The sequence below is a fragment of the Uranotaenia lowii genome, chromosome 3, assembly GCF_029784155.1.
Source record: "Uranotaenia lowii strain MFRU-FL chromosome 3, ASM2978415v1, whole genome shotgun sequence".
Taxonomy (NCBI): Eukaryota; Metazoa; Arthropoda; class Insecta; order Diptera; family Culicidae; genus Uranotaenia; species Uranotaenia lowii.
The window spans coordinates 241,783,686-241,804,004 of NC_073693.1; the positions used below are offsets into that span (position 1 = coordinate 241,783,686).

General features: G+C 38.8%; 2 protein-coding genes across 2 annotated transcripts in view; one reads left to right on the forward strand and one right to left on the reverse strand.

Annotated features, from left to right (window-relative positions):
- LOC129750841 (signal peptide peptidase-like 3) overlaps positions 1-20,319 on the forward strand; it is a 76,676-nt gene that overhangs the window by 40,054 nt on the left and 16,303 nt on the right. The gene's annotated exons all lie outside the window — the stretch shown is intronic.
- LOC129750845 (solute carrier family 25 member 44-like) lies at positions 5,590-18,732 on the reverse strand. Its single transcript, XM_055745947.1, has 3 exons — positions 18,374-18,732; positions 17,489-18,303; positions 5,590-7,597 (listed from the first exon to the last, which is right to left on the reverse strand). The coding sequence occupies exons 2-3, from the start codon at positions 17,633-17,635 to the stop codon at positions 6,782-6,784; spliced, it is 963 nt and encodes a 320-aa protein (XP_055601922.1). The 5' UTR covers positions 17,636-18,303; positions 18,374-18,732; the 3' UTR covers positions 5,590-6,781.

Sequence of the window (20,319 nt, forward strand, 5' to 3'; positions counted from 1 at the left end):
TATTTCGAGGCTTTCATCATGCTCGATTTCGGTTAAAGGTTCAAAAAATGGTACAGGCGGCTCTAATTGAAATTGAACCTTGCCCTTGCAATCGGTGTTGCAATTTTCGACACAGAATATGCCAGGTTTATTTTGAGCACGTTCTTCTGTAACTGAAGAATCTGAACTTTCAAATGAATCAGACCGAGTAACAAGGTGAAAATTGAACTTATTAAGGAAGTCTATTCCCAAAATAAGATCTTTGGTTACTTCTGGCACCACTACTGTTGGGATGACGTGGGTAACGGATGCAAAAGTGTATGGAATATTCACGTATCCTAAGCATCGATAGGCTGTACCGTCAGCCGTAGAAATTTGGAGGGACAGAGGGTGGATTTCTAAGCCAAGACGATCAATTAATTCTGTGGAACTAATGACCGAAATGCTTGCCCCGGTATCAGCAAGACCTTCAATGCTTTCTGATAAAATTTGGACAGTTAAATGTGGACATCGATGAAAAGAAGTACTTATTTTAAAGATTTGATTAAAATAGTTATAGGGCTTATTGGGAATCTCAATATTGTTTCGAGGTAAGGGATTCCCGAACTCAACCTCGTTTATGCGTTTTTTTGAACAGTGTTGGAACCTGCCAGGTTATGTCGGTTTGGACAGTTGTTAGCAACGGTGTCCATAAATCCGCAAACGTGACAAAATCTGCGTTTTGCTTCTTTACAATCACGCCACACATGGTCGGGGTTTCCGCAGTTCCAACATTGTCTAGCAGTAGAATTTTGATTCGACCAGCGTGGTGGTTCTCGATTATCATTTCGAGGATATGGTTTAGGGCCAGGGTTTTGAAGCATGTATACCTCTTCATCTTCACCAGTGAAGTCATTAAGATAGCTTTTGTCGATGTCAACTTGATTGATACCAGGTCTCGAGTTCCCAGAGTGGTACAGATGTGGTTCTACCGCATCAAGACGGAAACACATTTGGGCTAGGTGTTCAATCGACATGATTTGTTCTAACGCCAATCGCCTTTTATATGACATCTTCATATTTTCGACTATTATCTCGTACTTGTCGTAGTCAGACATTTTTCGGTTCATGCGCGAGGCGTACATTTCCATGTCTGTTAAATATGCACTAAAAAGTTCATTGGGTCGTTGTTTGCGATTTCGCATTTCCTCTTTGATCATTCGATCTCGGTTCGGATTATCGTATCGCAGTTTCAGATAAGATTCCAAAACTTCCCAGGAATAGAACTTTTCTTCGTAGGTGGTATACCACGCGTATGCACCTTCTTTGAAAAGCAAATGGGCATGCATTCGTAGCTCGGACTTTGATATGCCATAAGACCGACACAGAATATCGATCTGTCGAAGAAAATCTGTAACAGGCACTAAATTGTTATCTCCAGAGAATTTTGGCCACTTTTCAATAATATTGCATTGTTGGTGTGGCATACGATGGTGACTCGTTTGATTTGATAAGTTCAACGGTCGGAAAGGTGGTTGTCGAGTATTTAGAGGTTGGGAAAAATGGGTGTTTACGGGATCATACGGATTGGGTAAGGACTGAATTCTCAGATTGTTTAGAGGTGTTGATTGACTATTATGGTCCTGAAGGTGTTGACCGGAAAGTTGTAAGGGCGGGCCCAAATCGAACGGTACGGAATTTTGAAATCTGGCAAATGGCTCACAGATTCTAGGGTCTTCTTTTTTTTCAGGTAGCCGATCATCTAACAGATTGAGGTAGTTCAGTCGCCTGGCAAGATTGTTTTCTTCTTGGCTGGGATTGGTGTAATCAACAGCAGGTCTAAGGATTTCCTTTACACAAGCCTGTACGTACGCATCGATTTCTGAGACATGAACAAATTCATTTGAAGCGGTTTTTGCCAGTAATGGACTAACTTTAGGAACTGTGCCAAATTTTCGTTCGCTCTGCTGAACTGAGTCTACGTTAGGAAATAAATCTTTCAAATCATCACCAGTGCGGTTTAAAGAAGGCTCTCGTGATATATCAATAAGATCCTCTTCGTTTTGTTTTTCAATGTTAGGTGAAACTTTAATTTGAGCTTCTTTTTTAGATTGCTCATGATGGTTATTAAACGATGGATGCTCATTAACCCATTCCACTTTAGTTTGAACTGGTTTGGCCAACGTTTCTCGGGACACGCCAAGCTCAGCCCATCTACCTTCGCTAAGCGTATGCACGATGGATTTAAAAATAAGTTTTTTTGGAATTGTACCCGTATATGGTTTTGGATTTTCTGGATCTGGTACTAGAAATTTTGACCTTTCCTTATTTGATTCTGCACCAGTCGCTTCATGGAATTCAAATGTCCGGTGATTTTCTTCAAATGGTGTGGAGTTTTTCCGCTCATCTACCATTAATGGCCTAACGTTTGAAGGCCGACTAGAAATGTTATCATCAATCATGGAGAGCTGTTGAATCACGTGATCAAAATCTACACGATAGTACTCACGGGTAAGTCTTGCAATCAAGTCTAGTAATAGCTGTACATTTGACTGCTGCACCAGATCTTTCGGGACACCCCGTATCAATCTCATGTGATAGTGAACGAGACGGGATAAGAATTTAGATCGTATGTGTTTAGGAGGATTCTGCGCGAGGGCAACTCCTATCTGTTGTAGTTCATAAGGGATTCTTTCAAAATCGATTGACATCCCTTCATGTGAAATTTTTAAGGCATCTTTAGCACTTTCAGACCTCAGCAGATTACGCAATATGCGACAACGAGTCTCAATCGACCCCACTATGGGTTGATCACGAATAAGCATCTCATAATTAAGTTCTTCTTCTTGGAGATCATTAGCATTTAAATGGTATAGATCCATTTTTTTTTTAAATTATAAAAGTAACAACCAAAAAAAAAATATTAGCAAATGACTTAATTCAATGATAATGAAAACTATTAGTTAATTAATTATAGAGAGGAAAAAAAACTTAATATATGTAATTCACTAAGGTAAATAATAAGGTCTTGATTTCAAAATTAGAAAGCTGAAAACGAGACAAAAGAAATGCAAGTCACACAATAACTTCAACCTAAAATCAATTCTAACCTAGTTTTCTATTTAAATTAAATAAGAAGCACAACCAAATCAATTCAACTTTGCTTTTTTTTAAAATTACTGCTTTTAACTTCTGTCGGGCCCCACGTTGGGCGCCAAATTTGTAACGAATTTTTCTTGCCTACAATGACAGCAACTTGATTAAGGGCGCCACTTCCGGTTGGAAGGTTGCTGTCACAAGTTCGAAAGCCGACAAAAAGACTCTTGCTCAGGGCAGGTGTGAAGGTAATGGCTCGAAGGTACACTACAAAAATGGCCCACGGTAAGCCCTAGCAATGGTTACGGGGAAAACTAATTCAAAATCAATAAAATTATAGCCACGCAAAACTAAAGAAACCAATCCTGTGTCCAATGTGAGTAAATCAACCTTAAGCAGCTTCTACTTGCATGAAAGTTTTGCTTTTGAAAGACTTTGCCTACCCGTCAGGCGCATTACGGAGAGATTTAGAACACTTATGATTGTTCCTTACTGATGTTATATTCTTAGTAATCCTCAACTAGTAAAATGTTTAAGGAGCTCCTTCCTAGTGGCCTTAGTGTATCACAAACTTTACAAGGTGGTTTTCTTAATTTTCTACCTGTTCTTCGGATCCTGCGGGTACTCACTGATTCGCCAGACAAACGTTATAGTGGTGTCGATCACACGTGGGTTTTGATGGAAACCTGGGAACGAAGGCGATGCCAAAATGCCAAGGGCCCGGGGGTATTCAAACCACAACCGAGTTACGTCTGTGGTTCGCCGTCCTAGCTGGTGAGTGGAGGCACCTTCCTAGTCCAGACTTGGACCCACGTTGACGCGGGTTCCTGTCAACGTTTCATGATTACATTACAGAATGATAATTTGTAATTACATTCACTACTCATTACCTTTCTTACTACGCTTACGCACACGAGCGTAGTATAATGTTATATCTTCCTTTGGCAGATATCCTTTTTGAGCGCGGTAACTACTATATAAGGAACACGTGATTAGTTACTGGTCTAACTTGAACAACTACTTTCTAACGTACCCGAATATTTAGTAAATTCTCTAGACCGTCAGTATTTTCCTCTTACATAAGCTAGAGTTACTATGCGACAATTTGGCTCATAGTTATCTTAAACCGCGATATTGCAATCTGGGTGGCTCAAAAAACAACTTAACGCACTGAACGGTTTGGCTCATTCCAACAAAGTGGCAGACAAGTGGCTTTCATATCATTACTTGGATTGGAAGTCCAGCTTTGAAACAAAAGGATCGATTCTTTTGTCTTGACGTAGCCCCAGGAACCGATAACTTATCCGATATCAGAACTAGCTTATCCAATATACCAACTACCGGGAGCAAACCGTAAGCAAACGGTGGAAACTGGAACCGTTTCAAATTGTGTCTCGGCTGGTTTTCAAGTTTAGGTGGCGCTATATGCTTCATACGTTTAAATATTAGAGTAGGGCGATACGTTTCGCCACATGTATTTTATTAAGGTGGTTCGTTACTTTTATATTTATTTTAAGCAAAACTTTCCGATTTTATTTATTCACAAGATTATTTATTTTTTTAACCAACCTTATCAACAAATCAAGTTTGGTGGTTGGTTACAATTGTAGGAAAAGTTCATTTCAATGAAGATTCTGTGTGCTGGGCTCAAAGGTCGATTTTGTCATAGTATTTTGACTAAAGTTAACACATTCCCATGGTTTCTTCAGCTGCAACTAGACAGAAGAGAAATAATAATTTTATTAAAACTGATCAGTAATCACTCCCGTTTACCTGCGCACTTGCATAGAAATAGGATTATACCAAACGCTATGTGCAACTGTGGAGCAACACATGCAGATCCTGATCATTTCCTTTTCCTATGCCCTAACTTCGATGCAAAACGGAGTATCATCTGGAGGATACTTTTGAACAAACGCGTGGTTCCTGACATCCAAATCCTGTTGAAAAAATGTGACATCCAAATTTATAAAAGAATAGCTCAGTTTTTTATAGATTGTGAAATCGATTTGTAATCAGTAGTATCAGTTTTATATTAGTTAGATAGATTAATATCATTTTCGATACCCACTTGGCCAGCTATGTATCAGAGGTTAAGCCAGTAGTTGTAATAAAAAAAAATATGTTTTAGACAATTAGGGCAACAATCATCATACACACTAAATTTTCACCAAAGCTAATGGTAGATTCGGGTTGCTGAGGAAATTTCACACAGGAAAAGTATTCTGTTGTGGAAATATCTCAGGGCTGCCATCCTGCAGCTTCGAATAGAAGCATGAGGGAAAACGAAGCATGAGGGAAAAACAATAATTGAGTTTCGATGTAGAGAGAGAAATATTGCTCATTTTCATTTATAGTTCGAATAAAAATCTTAGTTCTGATGTAATCTACAACGTTATCAATGTTTCAACAATTGCGTTAATCGATTTACGATCGTATTTGTTTCCGGAAGAAATTTCGAATTTTCATGCTATGTTTAACTCTACGACTTGCAGAAGGGGCTTTCTCAAAAATATATTTATGTTCATTTATTAGTTTTCTTTTGAAGAATTTATTTATATTGTTACACGTTTTATTGTTTGTTGCAAGTACAGTCATTCTGTGGTTGTTTTTTATTTATTGTTTCCATGATACGAAAATGTACGAAAATCCATCTAACGGCTAATACAAACTGTTGAAGCTGCCACACACACAAGCATGGTGAATATATAATTACAGCTCAGAAATTCCCTTCAATTCATAACGACAGTTGAAACTGCTTTTTTATTAGTTCCTCTTAGTTTAACAATGTTTGCTACGCTAAACATTTCTACGAAATCTAAACCTAGTTAGCTATAACAGAAGATGAAAACATATCATAAAATAAAAATAAATTACTGTTGTAAACTATAAAACATATACCGACTGACTGACTAACCGATCGGTTGGTTTAAAAAGTTAGGGGTTGTGGCAACATTAATTCGAACTAGAATGTGGATGTGAACCACCAGCACGGTATTTATTAACTTTTCGATGAAGTGTTTTTCTCTTTAAATAAAATGAAGTGGTAGATTGAAGCTACGTACAAACGTACAAAGTGGCTGGAAGTAGGGTCACTTAATAGAACTAGGATCAATTAGCTAAAAACAGAATTCTCGATGGATACATTATGGTTTGGTAGAGTACAGTTTGTTTTTGACTGAATGTTGTTTTTTTCGTCTATTTACAATCTTGATTGTTGTCGGATGGAGGTTTCCAAACACCTGTCCTTCCTTCCTAATTCACACTAATCTGGTGCCCTAAGTATCAAGTTTTTTGGTTGATGAATCTTAAATCACTACACAATGGGGCATTTCGGCTCTTAACGTTTTGGCTATAAGCGTGTTGATACATTCTCATAAGTGCTCAATTGACGCTCTTGACGACGACCACAACAGAGGAAATCTAACAGTTGCAAAAGAGCCCGAATTGTGCCTCTCGGCGACTACCACGGTTCAACAGAGCTAATTTATTGCCATCTCGGACCGACTAACGGAAAATATGCCTATTACAATTATTATCATTGTTATGGCCGGGGAGCAGTTGCTTTTCGGGTATCTTTTTCCCGGCAATGTGGCTTTTTTTGTTTCGTTTGAAACTCTTGCGCGTCACCCTTCGACCATTTTCACAGTCACTGCCACCGATGGCCTTAAAATTTAGCTGACTTGTGCCGGCATTATTGTTGTGGTATTTTCTTGCCATTTCCAAATCACCACTTTATTAGATGTTTGTATTGTTCGTTTACCGAGACTCGCTTGATTGTTTCGTAGCCTAAAATAATGCTAAAGGAGAATGCGGCCGATTGAACGAGCCGTGCGGTGAGACCCTTGAAGAACATGTGGAAATGTTCTTCGTGCCAAAGTTCGCTGAACGCCACCCGCATCGAGTCTAGCCGTTGGACCTGTAACCGGGCCCTTACGATGTCCAGCGGATTGGTGATGACCGTGGTGGTAAATCCACCTAAACTGCCGGCCACACATTGCACAAACAGTAGCGAGACCCACGGCGGACATACCCTAAGCATCTCGTCCTGGTAGAGATGATAGAATGCCCACCAGAGGGCCGAATTCGGAACGTAGGCCATCAAGCTGGCCGTGTACCCCCGGTAGAATCCCTTGAATCCATCCCTCCGGACGATTTCCCGTGCAATGTCCACCGTTATCCGCAGCCGGCTGTTGCTTTTGTCGAAATTAATCCCCAAAGGATTCACGCTGGATCCCTTTCCGGCTGCTCCGCTCATTCCGAGGACCATCGCGTGCTGTGATATCACGTCGAAAGGCACAATTATGGTCTGGCCGACCAGCGAGGCACATCCGCCGGCCACCAGAGACTTTGTCCGTTGGCTGGACCCCTGTTGGGTGAGCACGTGGCGCACTCCTTCATACGTGCTAATGTAGAACACCCCGGATACTATCTGTACCGAGGAGATCCAGAAGCCTCGATAGAGTCCCGGGACGCCCTCGTTTCGATAGATTTTGAACCCGGCATCGATCATGCCCTTGTAGACGTCGTTTTTGTACTGAACCTGCGGTGGGATTAATCATGTATTAGAATAGATCTCTGCAACAACTCAACTTTTAACAAGTTTTGTAAGCATAAGTTCAGATGAACATGTGTTAAAGCTAACCTGAATCTTGTGTGAAAATCTCAACGACGTTATACATTCGTGATACCGTAAACAGCCCTAATTGTGCGCATTTTTAATCATTCTAAAACAATAATATCTATTCTAAAACTCATTTAAAACTGAACTGACGTAGCCTTAAATCACTGACCACACTGACATGACACTTAGAACAAAAATTCAACCATTTTCTGTCTGTTGTTGTCAGATTTTGAAGGTTTGCAATATCGACAGCAGGTGGCAAACCTGAAAAATTCGACAAAAAATGCCCTGTAGGAAAAATGTTTCTGTTTAGCCCGATTTTATCGTAGAAATTGCGTGTTTTATTTTTAAAGTTGGGTGGCATTTCCTAACTGGGATAGCATTTCTTCAAATCGACCGATGCGCACTCTAAAATCGACATTGCGTACTGTTGGAAAAATTATCCAGAAAACGAAATCAAGTGTCTAGTCAGTATGGTCAGTGCTTAAATATTCTGCATGTATATTTTTCTTTTCTAGTTTGAAAATATGTGTGTTAAAATAAATAAATGCGCATCTACTAGTTTTCTGAGATGCCATTTTAATAATAAAAATATGAAAGACAATGTAACAGCTGAAATTTATTAAATTTACCAGTTTATAAAAAACTGTTTTTGTAATGAAGTTGATTTGTTACTTTTTACAACGCACTGTTACTCATCAGTTTTCAACGGCTTGTTTGAATGATAGCATTTGATTTAAGGTACACCGGGGCAAGTGCAAACTCGGGGCAAGTGCAAACGTTCATCTTTTCTCTGTTACAAAAAAAGTAAAAAATATTTCTTCTTCTAGGAATTGTTGTTTAGACCCAAACAAACAATCTGACATAGATAAACTAAACTTTCTTTAAATTTTTCTCTAAAAACACGGCACTGTTTGATCACACGCGAATTCAACTACGTACTAGACATGAACAGTGTGTTTTTGTTTTGCATATTTTGGCTATAAAGAAGGGCATTCAAATCCGAATTTTCGTTAAAAGGTGAGTGTTTGAGACCGATATTCAAGTGAAAGCAGAAAATTTATGATAAATTTTCATTACACCCCGAAAGTTGTGAAAATAATATTCGCTCTTGTCAACCCACACTGTGGGGCAAGTGCAAACGACACTACCGGGGTAAGTGCAAATGCACCTTTAAGCCATGCAACATCAGCCATTTCAGAAAATTCATCACCAAAATGGTTCAGCATTATAATAAAATGGTCAGAAGGGGTATCCAAAGTGTTGTATCTGAAGCGGATGTTCAAAATTCCGTAATGCATTAGTAAATGAAGGTCTTTTGCTTAAAACAACAGTCATAAAAAATGGAGTTCCAAAAAGTTATCAATATTGCAAGAAAACAGCAAACATATTATTCAAAGTTGATAAAACGTACCGGAACATGTATTCAATTCATTTTAAGACCGATACACTGACTCATTTGTGAATTAGTTTGGAAAAAGTATTGCGTTTGCACTTGCCCCCATAAACGGGGCAAGTGCAAATTTTGAAATTTTTTCACAAAAGCACCGTTACTTTTTACCAACATTTTTTAATTTTTCACTTCCAACGGGAATTTGTTGAGAACTATTTTAGTGATGCAACGAACGATAATTGATAATTTTTGAACATATACATATTTTTCTAGGACATGTGAAAGTTGAACTATGGTGAAAACCGTTTGCACTTGCCCCGGTGTACCTTACACAGGTTTCAGAATTGATTTATTCGAGCTTCTACAGCTATTCATCTGTGGTATAAATGGAGTTTTATTAAAAATTTCATTAAATACTCGTGAACTATATTTTAAGAAGATCCTTTGCTTAATACTTTTCAAGGCAGCTACAAAACTCTCATAGGAATAACTCTTTCTAAATAACACAGGGCAACAGCTTTTTTTGGTCTCTGTTTCTTTCAATAATTGATTTAGGCAGAATATGGTGTTTTGAATTCGAATCTTCTGTTAGATTCGGTCTATCATTACTTATTTTAGTTTAGTTTTGAAAATTCCGTAACAGTTTTAAGTAAAATCCATCATTGATAAATGATAAACTAAAGAACTTACATAAAAATAAAAGTGGATTTTGTATCGATTTTATAATCCTTTATTCTATCAAGGATTAAAATTTTTCCGAGATGAGATTTCAGAGTTTCAGAGATACAATGCTTTAAAAAAGTAATTTCCACAATTTTTTAAAATTAACTTTAACTCTCAAAAATTAAAGCAATAAGGAACAACTTTCTGCTTATTTGGATTCTGCGTCCAGCATTGGTAAAAATCAGCTATGAAATTCTTGTCACATCGGAAAAATGTGAATTTTGTAGTCCTGTGTTATTTTCGAGATGTCTGTATACAATAAATCAAATGAATTACGATGGTGTTTGTATAGATACGATGCAATATATTTTTTAACTGTTTTTGATTGCTGTTTTTGATATGTTCACAATTTTGTGTTCTTGTAGCTAGATTAATCAAAAATAGTAAAAAATTTAAACAATACAGCCTAAAAGTATAAAATAACTACATTAAAGCAATCTCGCTAAGGCATTATGCAAAGATCTATTACAAAGTGAGATTTTTTTTAAATATTCACCCCAATATTCCATTATGGAGATCGTAAATGAATTGATCTGATATATTACAGAGAAGTAAGTAGTTTGAAGTAAGGAATTTCATAACAAATGTCCAAAGTTTTAATGAGGGCTTAGCTAGGGGTAAACCAGTTGGAAGCTTTCAAAAAGTTCAAATATAAGAAGTCCAAGAATTTCAAAGCATTGACTAACATAGTATTTTACCGAATCTGAATATTTTATCATAGTACACAATAATAATTTCATTACGAAACTTTCAGAAGCTCAGGAAGTATAGGCTTTTCGTGGCCACATCGCTTACCAAGGTGATGTCCAAGCCTCATTACCGTTTCCCCCTAACACTCAGCGTGGGATTTGCGGAGAGATGGCTTACAGCCGGTCTCCGCAGCACAAATCATCACACGTGCTGCAATTCCTTCCCCTCTGTCGACCACGTGGACTTGGCCGGCTTCGTTATTGGTTCAATTAATAGAAGGAGATCCTTAAAATAGTACAGTGAGATTGTATTGCTTTAACCCAGAAATCTTTCATTTGGTATATAACTCGGAATTTAAAATCTGAATCTGAATCTTAATTTGAAATCTGGAATCTAAAACTGAAATATGAATCAAAATATAAAATCTGATTCTGAAATCTGAATTTGAAATCTTAATCTGAAATCTGAATCTGAAATCTGAATCTGCAATCTGAATCGGAAACCTGAATCTGAATCTGAATCTGAAATCTGAATCTGAAAACTGAATCTGAAATCTGAATCTGAATCTGAAATGAGAATCTGAAATCTGAATCTAAAATCTGAATCTGAATCTGAATCTGAAATCTGAATCTGAAATCTAAAAGCTGAAATCTGAAGGCTGAAATCTGAATCTGAAATCTGAATCTGAATCTGAAATCTGAATCTGAATCTGAAATCTGAATCTGAAATCTGAATCTGAAATCTGAATCTGAAATCTGAATCTGAAATCCGAATCTGAAATCTGAAATCTAAATAAATAAGAAATCTATACTTTATCTTATTATTTAATCTATACTTTATCTTATTCTTAATTCTTAATCTGATATCTGAAATTGGTATGAGTTCTGAAATCTGGATTTGAAATTCAAACTTAAGTTTAAATCTTAAAAAAAAAATAATCTGAAAATCTGAATCTATAACATCGAAGTGAAATCAGAATTTCGATGTTATAGATTCAGATTTTCAGATTATTTTTTTTTTTTTTAAGATTTAAACTTAAGTTTGAATTTCAAATCCAGATTTCAGAACTCATACCAATTTCAGATATCAGATTAAGAATTAAGAATAAGATAAAGTATAGATTAAATAATAAGATAAAGTATAGATTTCTTATTTATTTAGATTTCAGATTTCAGATTCGGATTTCAGATTCAGATTTCAGATTCAGATTTCAGATTCAGATTTCAGATTCAGATTTCAGATTCAGATTCAGATTTCAGATACAGATTCAGATTTCAGATTCAGATTTCAGCCTTCAGATTTCAGCTTTTAGATTTCAGATTCAGATTTCAGATTCAGATTCAGATTCAGATTTTAGATTCAGATTTCAGATTCTCATTTCAGATTCAGATTCAGATTTCAGATTCAGTCATCGAAGTGAAATCAGAATTTGCAGTCTCGTTTGAACTACGGTACGTTGCACATCGTGTGTGTGAGCTGAATCGAAATCTAATTTATTTTTCTTCTCTCCTTCCACACGCTATTGTCGAGCGGTGCAATGACCCACAACGATACACCAAGGTCATCGAAAAATGAAGTTCGAGTGCGGAAATATCACGAAAATTATGCTGGGCCATATCTCGTTATGGCTGAAACAAATGTCGGAAATATATCTGCTGCGAAGATTGCTAAAAGTCTGGTGAAGAAATTTGGTGACGATTTTATACGTGCTATGCCGGTTTCTAAAACCAAAATGAAAATTTTGATGCGATCGAGGGATGCTGCTAATGAAATAGCAGGCATCGGTACCTCAAATGAAGTGCGTTTTTTTATCCCCAACGGCTGGTGGAGTGCCTTGGGGTAGCCTATATTGAGCCGGATATTTTGTGATGAAGAATTGAAGTTTGCTAATGCGTACGATAAACGCAAGTCGAATCAAGTTGATAACCCGGAGATAGTTCATGCTCGTCGTGTGCTTAGAAAATTAGCTGATGATAAAGAGGAAGCCCTGTTTACGGTGATTTTTACTTTCGCTGGGCAGAGTTTACCTACTCACATCGAGTTGAATAGAGTGCTTTATTCTGTTAAGCAGTACATTTATCCTGTCCGCCAGTGTGGTAACTGCTGGCGCTTGGGACATGATAAAAAAGGATGCAAGAGTGCTAAACGCTGTAACCAATGCTTGGAGCAAGTGGGCGGCGAAGATCATGCATGTGAAAATAGTGAGCCCCAGTGCGTTAACTGTTTGGGCTCCCATCGGGCCAATGATCACAAGCTTTGTCCGAAAATAATAATTCAAAAAAAGAAAACCGATAAAGAGCGGCGCGACACTTTTTCACAAGGACGTGTCGATTGGTTTTGTGGAACAACTTCAAATGAATCATCAAACTCACTAACTATCATCTCCCAACCAACAACAAAATCCACCGTGGCAGTTGCTTGCCAAACAAGTAATGTTGACAAGAATGGGTCTAATCCTTCCAGCAAACGTCGTCATAATGTCGATTCGGACGATGAGCTTCCCCAACTTGAAGTTAACATTTCTGACGGGGTTTGCGATTCGATCCGATCGACGGATTGAATCTACTGAGGTCATCGATATCGTTGCAGAGGCTCTGGAAGTTCCTGAGGAAGATGTTGAAACTCGACAAAAAATTCAACAAATGGTTTTGGAGAGAATTTCGGATGTTGTAAGTGATAAAATGAAAGGATATTTTGCTAATCTCAGATTATGAAAAACACCACACCGAGCACTTTAACAGCCACCGTTCCTCTGCAATGTCTACAATGGAATTGTAGAGGGATAAATAGTAAACGCTCATCTTTAATCCAGCTCATAAATACACACAATATCAATATTTCGCTTTTGAGTGAAACACATCTCGACAATCACACAAACTTTAGTCTACCGCAGCACACCATTTTTCGTAAAGATCACAGACGAAACTCGATGGGCGTAGCCATCGCGATTCGTTCAGAACTGAATCCCGTAGCATTTCCTATTGCACTGTCAGCGGATATTCAAGCTGTTGCCTGCCAGATCAAATACATCTCCGGGTTGATCACTATTGTATCTGTGTACATACACCCGCAAGCCAACATATCGCAGACTCAGTTTGATAATTTTTTATCAACCGTTCCGAAACCGTGCATCATTGGAGGAGACTTTAACGCAAAACATCACCTATGGGGAAGCGATCATGGAAACACACGTGGAGACCGTCTTCATCAAGCCATCGAAACATCTCATCTCGTCATTCTCAACAATGGTCAGCCAACTAGGTTTGATGTAAACCGGTCGTGGGGCGCAATTGATATCACGCTGGTTTCTTCGAGCCTTAGTTTGTGCTTCGACTGGGAGGTTTTGGATTCACCAAATGGAAGCGATCATTTTCCGATAGTTTTTCATTCGAGTACTACATGCGCGATGAAATTCTACTCTGGAATTAATGTTCGAAAAATCGACTGGGAACGTTTTGCCGGAAGCCTCGAGGAATCATTCGTCGAAAATGGAGAACCGGATAGCTTTGATGTCTTCTTTCAGCTGATTTGGCAAGCACTGCGCAGGTCCTGCCCATCAGTAAACTCGAACCACACTCGCCGAATACCGCAACCCTATTGGGACGAAGAGCTAACAGAAGCGAAGAAAGCCACCAGAGTTGCTTTCCGCGCTTGGAAACGAGAGCTGTCAACCGAAGCTTACGAAGGGTACGCTAATACAGAACGAAGGTTCAGAAATTTGGTACGCGAGAAGAAGAGGAAAAGTTGGCAACATTTTTGTGATAGTTGTGATAGTTCTACGTCCCTCACAACCTTATGGAGGATGGCTAGAAGATTCAAAGGGCGCGGAGAGCCATCAAAAAACCTTAGAATTTCGGACAATTTGGCCAACGATGTTTTGGACAAGTTGGCTCCCTCATCTGCCAAAAATTCACCCCCGGCTTTTCTACAATGTTCGTGTTGCCCTCAAACTGGTTTACCATTCTCAGTATCGGATATTCAAGCAGTTTTAAAAATCGGTAAAGATTCGGCTCCTGGTTTGGATGGTGTTCCATATTCCGTCATAAATCATCTCCCATGGGCGGCGCTTAGTCAGTTGCGAAAAATCTATTGCCAAATTTTTGCTTCAGGAAGAATTCCGGAAAGCTGGAAAACCTTTAAAATTGTACCGATTCCTAAAAGTGGTCATGATCCGATTTCTCCTTCTGCTGTTCGCCCAATCGCGTTAGCTTCATGTTTTCGCAAAGTGTATGAACTCATAATCAAAGATCGACTAGAACATTTCATCGAAAACAACAACTTATTCCCTTCAGCTATCAACGGTTTTAGGAAAGGACGAGGAACAATGGATGCGTTGTTTCCCCTGATTAATGAAGCTTCTTTAGCTTTGAAAAGAAGAGAGCATGTGGTGATATGTAGCCTCGATATCAAAGCCGCCTACGACAACGTGGAAATTAATGTTCTGGTCCGCGAATTACGCTCATTAACAGTCCCTGAATGCCTAGTAAGAAGTATCTTCCATCTTTTTGAAGAAAGGAATTTGTGCATTTCAAATGGATTAGATTCAATATCTAGGACAACGTGGAAAGGCCTTCCTCAGGGATCTCCACTAAGTCCGTTATGCTTTAATGTTGTGATCAGTGGATTGATCAACAGTGTCCCTCCTGATGTGATAACCGTAAATTACGCCGATGACACAACAATTGCTGTAAGAGGAACCTCGCTGGAGCATAGTTGCGAATCTCTCCAAAGGGCAGTGGATATAGTTGTGGAAAATATTTTCCGACCTTGGGTTAGAACTTTCGCCCACGAAATGTAAGTGCCTTCTGATCTCGACACAACAATGCGATAATCCCCCAGAAATAAATATCGGCGGTTGCACTTTGGAATACGTCAGATCCCTGAGGTTACTCGGCATGTACCTCACACGAAATCTGTCGTGGTCGTGTCATATTAGAGAGGTACAAAAACGTACGGCTCCGTATCTTAACTTTCTACGAAGCATATCGGGCCAGTCATGGGGAGCACATCCAGCAGCAATGTTAGCTATTTTCAAGTCATGTGTGAGATCAATATTGGAATACGGTTCCATATTTATGACGGAGTTAACACAAAAAGAAGCCATCGTTTTGGATAGACTACAATGGGCAGGAATTCGAATCTGTTTGGGCTCCACAAAAACCACCCACACAGGTTCACTCGAAGTGATGGCTGGTATTATTCCGCTGCAACAAAGAAGAGAACTTGCTGTCATGCGTTTTGTAAATAAAAGAGCGTCACTTTCTTCTTGGCATGGTCAATACTCCAGACCGATCTTGGAAGGTGGCTTAGTGGCTACGGGAATACACCGCGCCATAAGAATGCTTAACGAATTTATTCCACTTGAACAGCCTCTAAATAATCTCCCATGCTACATGGTCAACCGTGAAGTTGTAAGAACAATAATATCCATTGATCTCACTGTTAAACGGTTATGTTCAGAACACCAGAACTCATCGGCAGCTGATTTGGTTTCAAACTATCTCTTGGAAGTGTATGCCAACGCGAAAATCTTGGCAACTGACGGGTCGAAAGATATACACGGCACAGGTTATGCTGTGGTAAATAGTTTTGGAGCGCCTGCAGAAGGGATCAAACTCGACAGTAAAGCATCAGTTTATATGGCAGAGCTTCTAGCAATCAGGCATGCTGCGAAAATGATCGTAAGCCTTCCTGTTGCTCAGTATATTATTCTAACCGATAGTTTGAGTTGTCTCACGAGCCTTCAAAAAATCAACATCAATCAAAAATATCCCGTTGCTTGGTACGATATAAAAGCTTCCATTCTTGAAGGACAAAGAATGGGGCACGAGATCCATCTGATATGGGTTCCGTCTCACAGAGGTATTCCAATGAACGAGTTGGCAGATCAAGAGGCGAAAAGTGCGTGCATCAATGGTGGTACAGCAGATTATATTTTAACATCATTCGACATCCAGTTTCCGATTCGGCGTACAACAGTGCACAAATGGCAAGCAAAGTGGAATGCAGGAACTAAAGGACGTTTCTGTCACAGCATCATCTCTAACGTTTCGCTCCAACCATGGTTTAGTAGCTTGGATCTCAACCGCAGACAAATTGTAATCCTTTCCAAATTAATATCAAATCATTCACGGCTCCCTGCTCATCTGACTAGAAATGGTATCCTATTGGACGCGACGTGCAGTTGTGGCGAATCCATCGCAGATCCTGATCACATTATCTTCGCATGCAGCAGATTTGAAAATCTTCGTAGACCTATTTGGCGAATTTTAATGAAAAAAGGAATTCCACCCGATATTCATTTGATACTAAAAAAGAAAGACATTGAATTATATAAAACGATAGCTAATTTTGTAATTGAATGTAAAATAGACATGTAAGTAGAAGAGTAATTAACACTTGGCCGGTTATGTTATAGAGGTAAAGCCAATAAAAAAATTAAAAAATAAAAAAAAAAAAAAAAAAAAAAGAAATCAGAATTTGATATTTTAATCTAAATTCTGTACTTGAAACATGAATCTGATATCTCGATCTGAAATTTAAATTTTCAATCTGTATTAAAATATGAAATCTGAATCTTAAATTTAGTTTGAAATCTGGAATCCTGAAAAGAAGATATATTTAAATTTAAGAATAAGCTAAAACCCTCTATTTTAATTCGTTTGTAAACTGGAGGATCAAAATGATCTCACAAATAATTTTGTAAAAAATTTAAAAATTTTAAAAACTATGTGGAAATGATATGATAGTTAGTCATTGTTGGGGTAGTCACCACATAACAGTAAAAATCTAAAAACAGCCTATCTTGAATCCAGTTTACTCACAGACACTAAAAAGCAGTTTGCAATCTGATCTGTATCACATTCACGGTCTTTGTTATCGATATATGATTGATGATTAACCAGTTGAAAAATCTTTTTTTGCTTGTAGCTTACTTTTAACAGACTCAATTTTAATTTAAAAAAAACAATGCCATGACTCATAGGGATTAACACTTTACTAACCTGCAGTTGCGTTTTGATCACGGTCAGCGGAAATAACGCACAGCGCACCGAAAAGGAGCTCAGCATTGATAGAGGGAAAAATTTGCGCTTGTCCATCATGTCCCACTCGATGGTGCGTATAAACGCACCGCTAGATGAATCCATCATAGAAGGACCCGTGGCCGGTTGTGAAGTGCTATTCGGGGCGGACTTATAACTATTAATTTTCGTTACAGGATACACTTAGCTGTCGACAATGTTCCAACCACCAAACCGGTCCCGGTGTTGTGGAAGGAACAACGTTGTCATTACTTTTGCCTAGACTTGTTTCAGACCGCGGCGTCGAGCGTCCGATAGCAACAAAGAATGACGTCACTCGTGCGCTTCGTCGTGCATCTTTTGTTTGCTCTTGATGCAAATATTGGCCTTGATTGACGATCAGGCGAAAAGGTTTTCGAGATTTCTGCCCCTCTTGTTTATCAGATAACAGCTCACAATAGACCACAACCGGTAATATCGTAGCTGTGTGCGACGAATGACAACTAGCTTATCATTCTAGCTACAGCCAACAAAAGCCGTCATCGAACTTTCCTAGTTTCGGAATACAAATGGTAATCCAGCAGGGATGTTCAAAGTCCAAGTCCAATGACCTTCAGAAACTGTCGACCGGATTTTATCCACTCGGGGCCCGAATCAACACTGTTAAAAAGGGGTTTGGTTTCCAAGCGAAATGTTCCAACGTCGTCGTCGAATGGAAGTTTATGTAACTTGCTGATGGTCTCCACACAACCACCACAATCAAGCAGCTACTGTTCGCAACACCATCAGCTGAGGCTCTGTTGAAAGATGGAAAACATTATTTTGCGCGTTCAATCTTAATAGAATTCCGTCAAACAGTCAGCTCACTTCTACAATGTTGTTCCCGATATAAACAGATCAGCACCAAACGAAAGTGGACAGCCCAGATAGGTCAATCCGGAACATGAAGTTGTTGTTTGACATTCTTCCGTGTCGTCAGCAACCTCGCAATTGCACAATCCAACCTTCTCTTGCCTAGTATGAATATTCCAGGCCCCAGCACACGTTTTACGCTCCGCAAACAAGTACACCTTCAGTGAAAAACAAAACTACGCCTTTTTTGCACTTTTCCTACCCGTGAATTGAACGTGAAATTCACAAATTTCGCCAACAATCTCCACTCGATACTTTTTCTTGCGCTTCTGACTGAACTGGCTGACTGGTCTCTGTGACTTCAACTTGCTACCAACCAACGAGCCAACCACCCACCCTACCCCACCAATACTCTGTTGTTGATTTTCTCGATTTTCTCTCGCTCGCATCGCGTGAGCTACCATCGGGTTGTGTCAAACTCAAACCGAGAGCAACAAAGCTGCCGGTTCTTTTTTTCTGTTTTTGTCCGTTTTTTAGGTTTTTTATCCATCCAGCTGCCGGTTCGAAACCTCTTTTTGGTTTCCTGACATGATGGATTTTTCATGTTGGTTCGTTTGTGCGTCGTTTCCCAATCAAACCAACATAAACATTTCAATTTTTCTCTGTAAGAAATAACTTCTCCCGTTCTTAATTCTCTTAAACAATCTAGGAGTCTAGCAACTTTTTGTAGCAGTAAAAGTCGTGGAAATAATGTTCTTTTGTGCTCCAACCACCGTATTTCTCATTCTTTCTTTTGCTTCGAAGCAGAACCTTGTTACATGGCTGATGTAATGAGCCTATAGTAAACATGTATAGTATGTAGTCTCTTTAGGCTGATGTATTTATTTTCAACTTTCCGTTGGTTCTGGCAGCACTGCCGATAAATGAAAATGAGAGGGCGGGAACTCATCTGGAGTTGGATTCTGTAAAATTTGTCATGATGATAAGTTGGTGCAAGGGCTTCCAAAACATTCTTCAAACAAAAGTAAAATAAAAAAATTGAAATGAATCTTAAAAAGTGTCGTAAAAATGCAACTATGAGAGAATGTGATCCCCGATGTTTTTTTAATCACATTACTTAACTATTATATTGACCATGAATAGCACCCTGATAAAAGGGTACCCAATTTATGAAGTCTAATTACTTTTTTATCATAAGCCGAATTGAAAAGATGTCTCAGGATGAAATATTTGTCATAGTTTAGGCTTTAAGAAAAACTTTTCTGAAGAAATCGCCCGAAGGGGGCCAAAGTTATTCATGAAAAACTGGATTTTCATGTTCCTCCGGAACAAAATGTCTCAAAATCCCATAAAAACTTTAGGCTCATAGAGCGACCCCTTCCCGTGATCCGATCTGGCCTAAATTTGGCATGATACCTTGTACTAGGCCTAGGATCAATTTAAGCCTGCAGCGCATAACATTTCACAAGCTTGAAATTTTCCATACAAATTTGGGGCAGACAGATACAGCAAATCAAAATGAAACTAGATTTAAAAGGTATAAATTTTGAAATTTCCAATTTCTTCCAAACCACATAATGTGGTGCATGCTTCTTTTTTCAAATTCAAAATTAAGTTTGGACGAGGTTCAAAACATAGTTCGATTCTATGAACTAAATCTTTTTTTTTTTATGCGGCAGCTTTATGAGAAATCACACGGCCCTTTTGAGGCCAAAACTTCTCACCGCGGGGGAAAGCTGGGTAAATGAAATGGGTAGGATTTGGAGGAGACCGCAATACACCGGGCGAATTAGGAATGTGTCCCACTTAAACTCCGGTTGCTCTCTGACAAGTCAAACCCTGGCGAACCAGGACTGGGCTTGCCAATGAGCCGTATTACGAGCGAGGGTATTTTAAATCGGTTGTATGATGTGGAAATGTGTAACACTTTGTCATGTGAAGTGAGCAAGAAATAGTAGCTT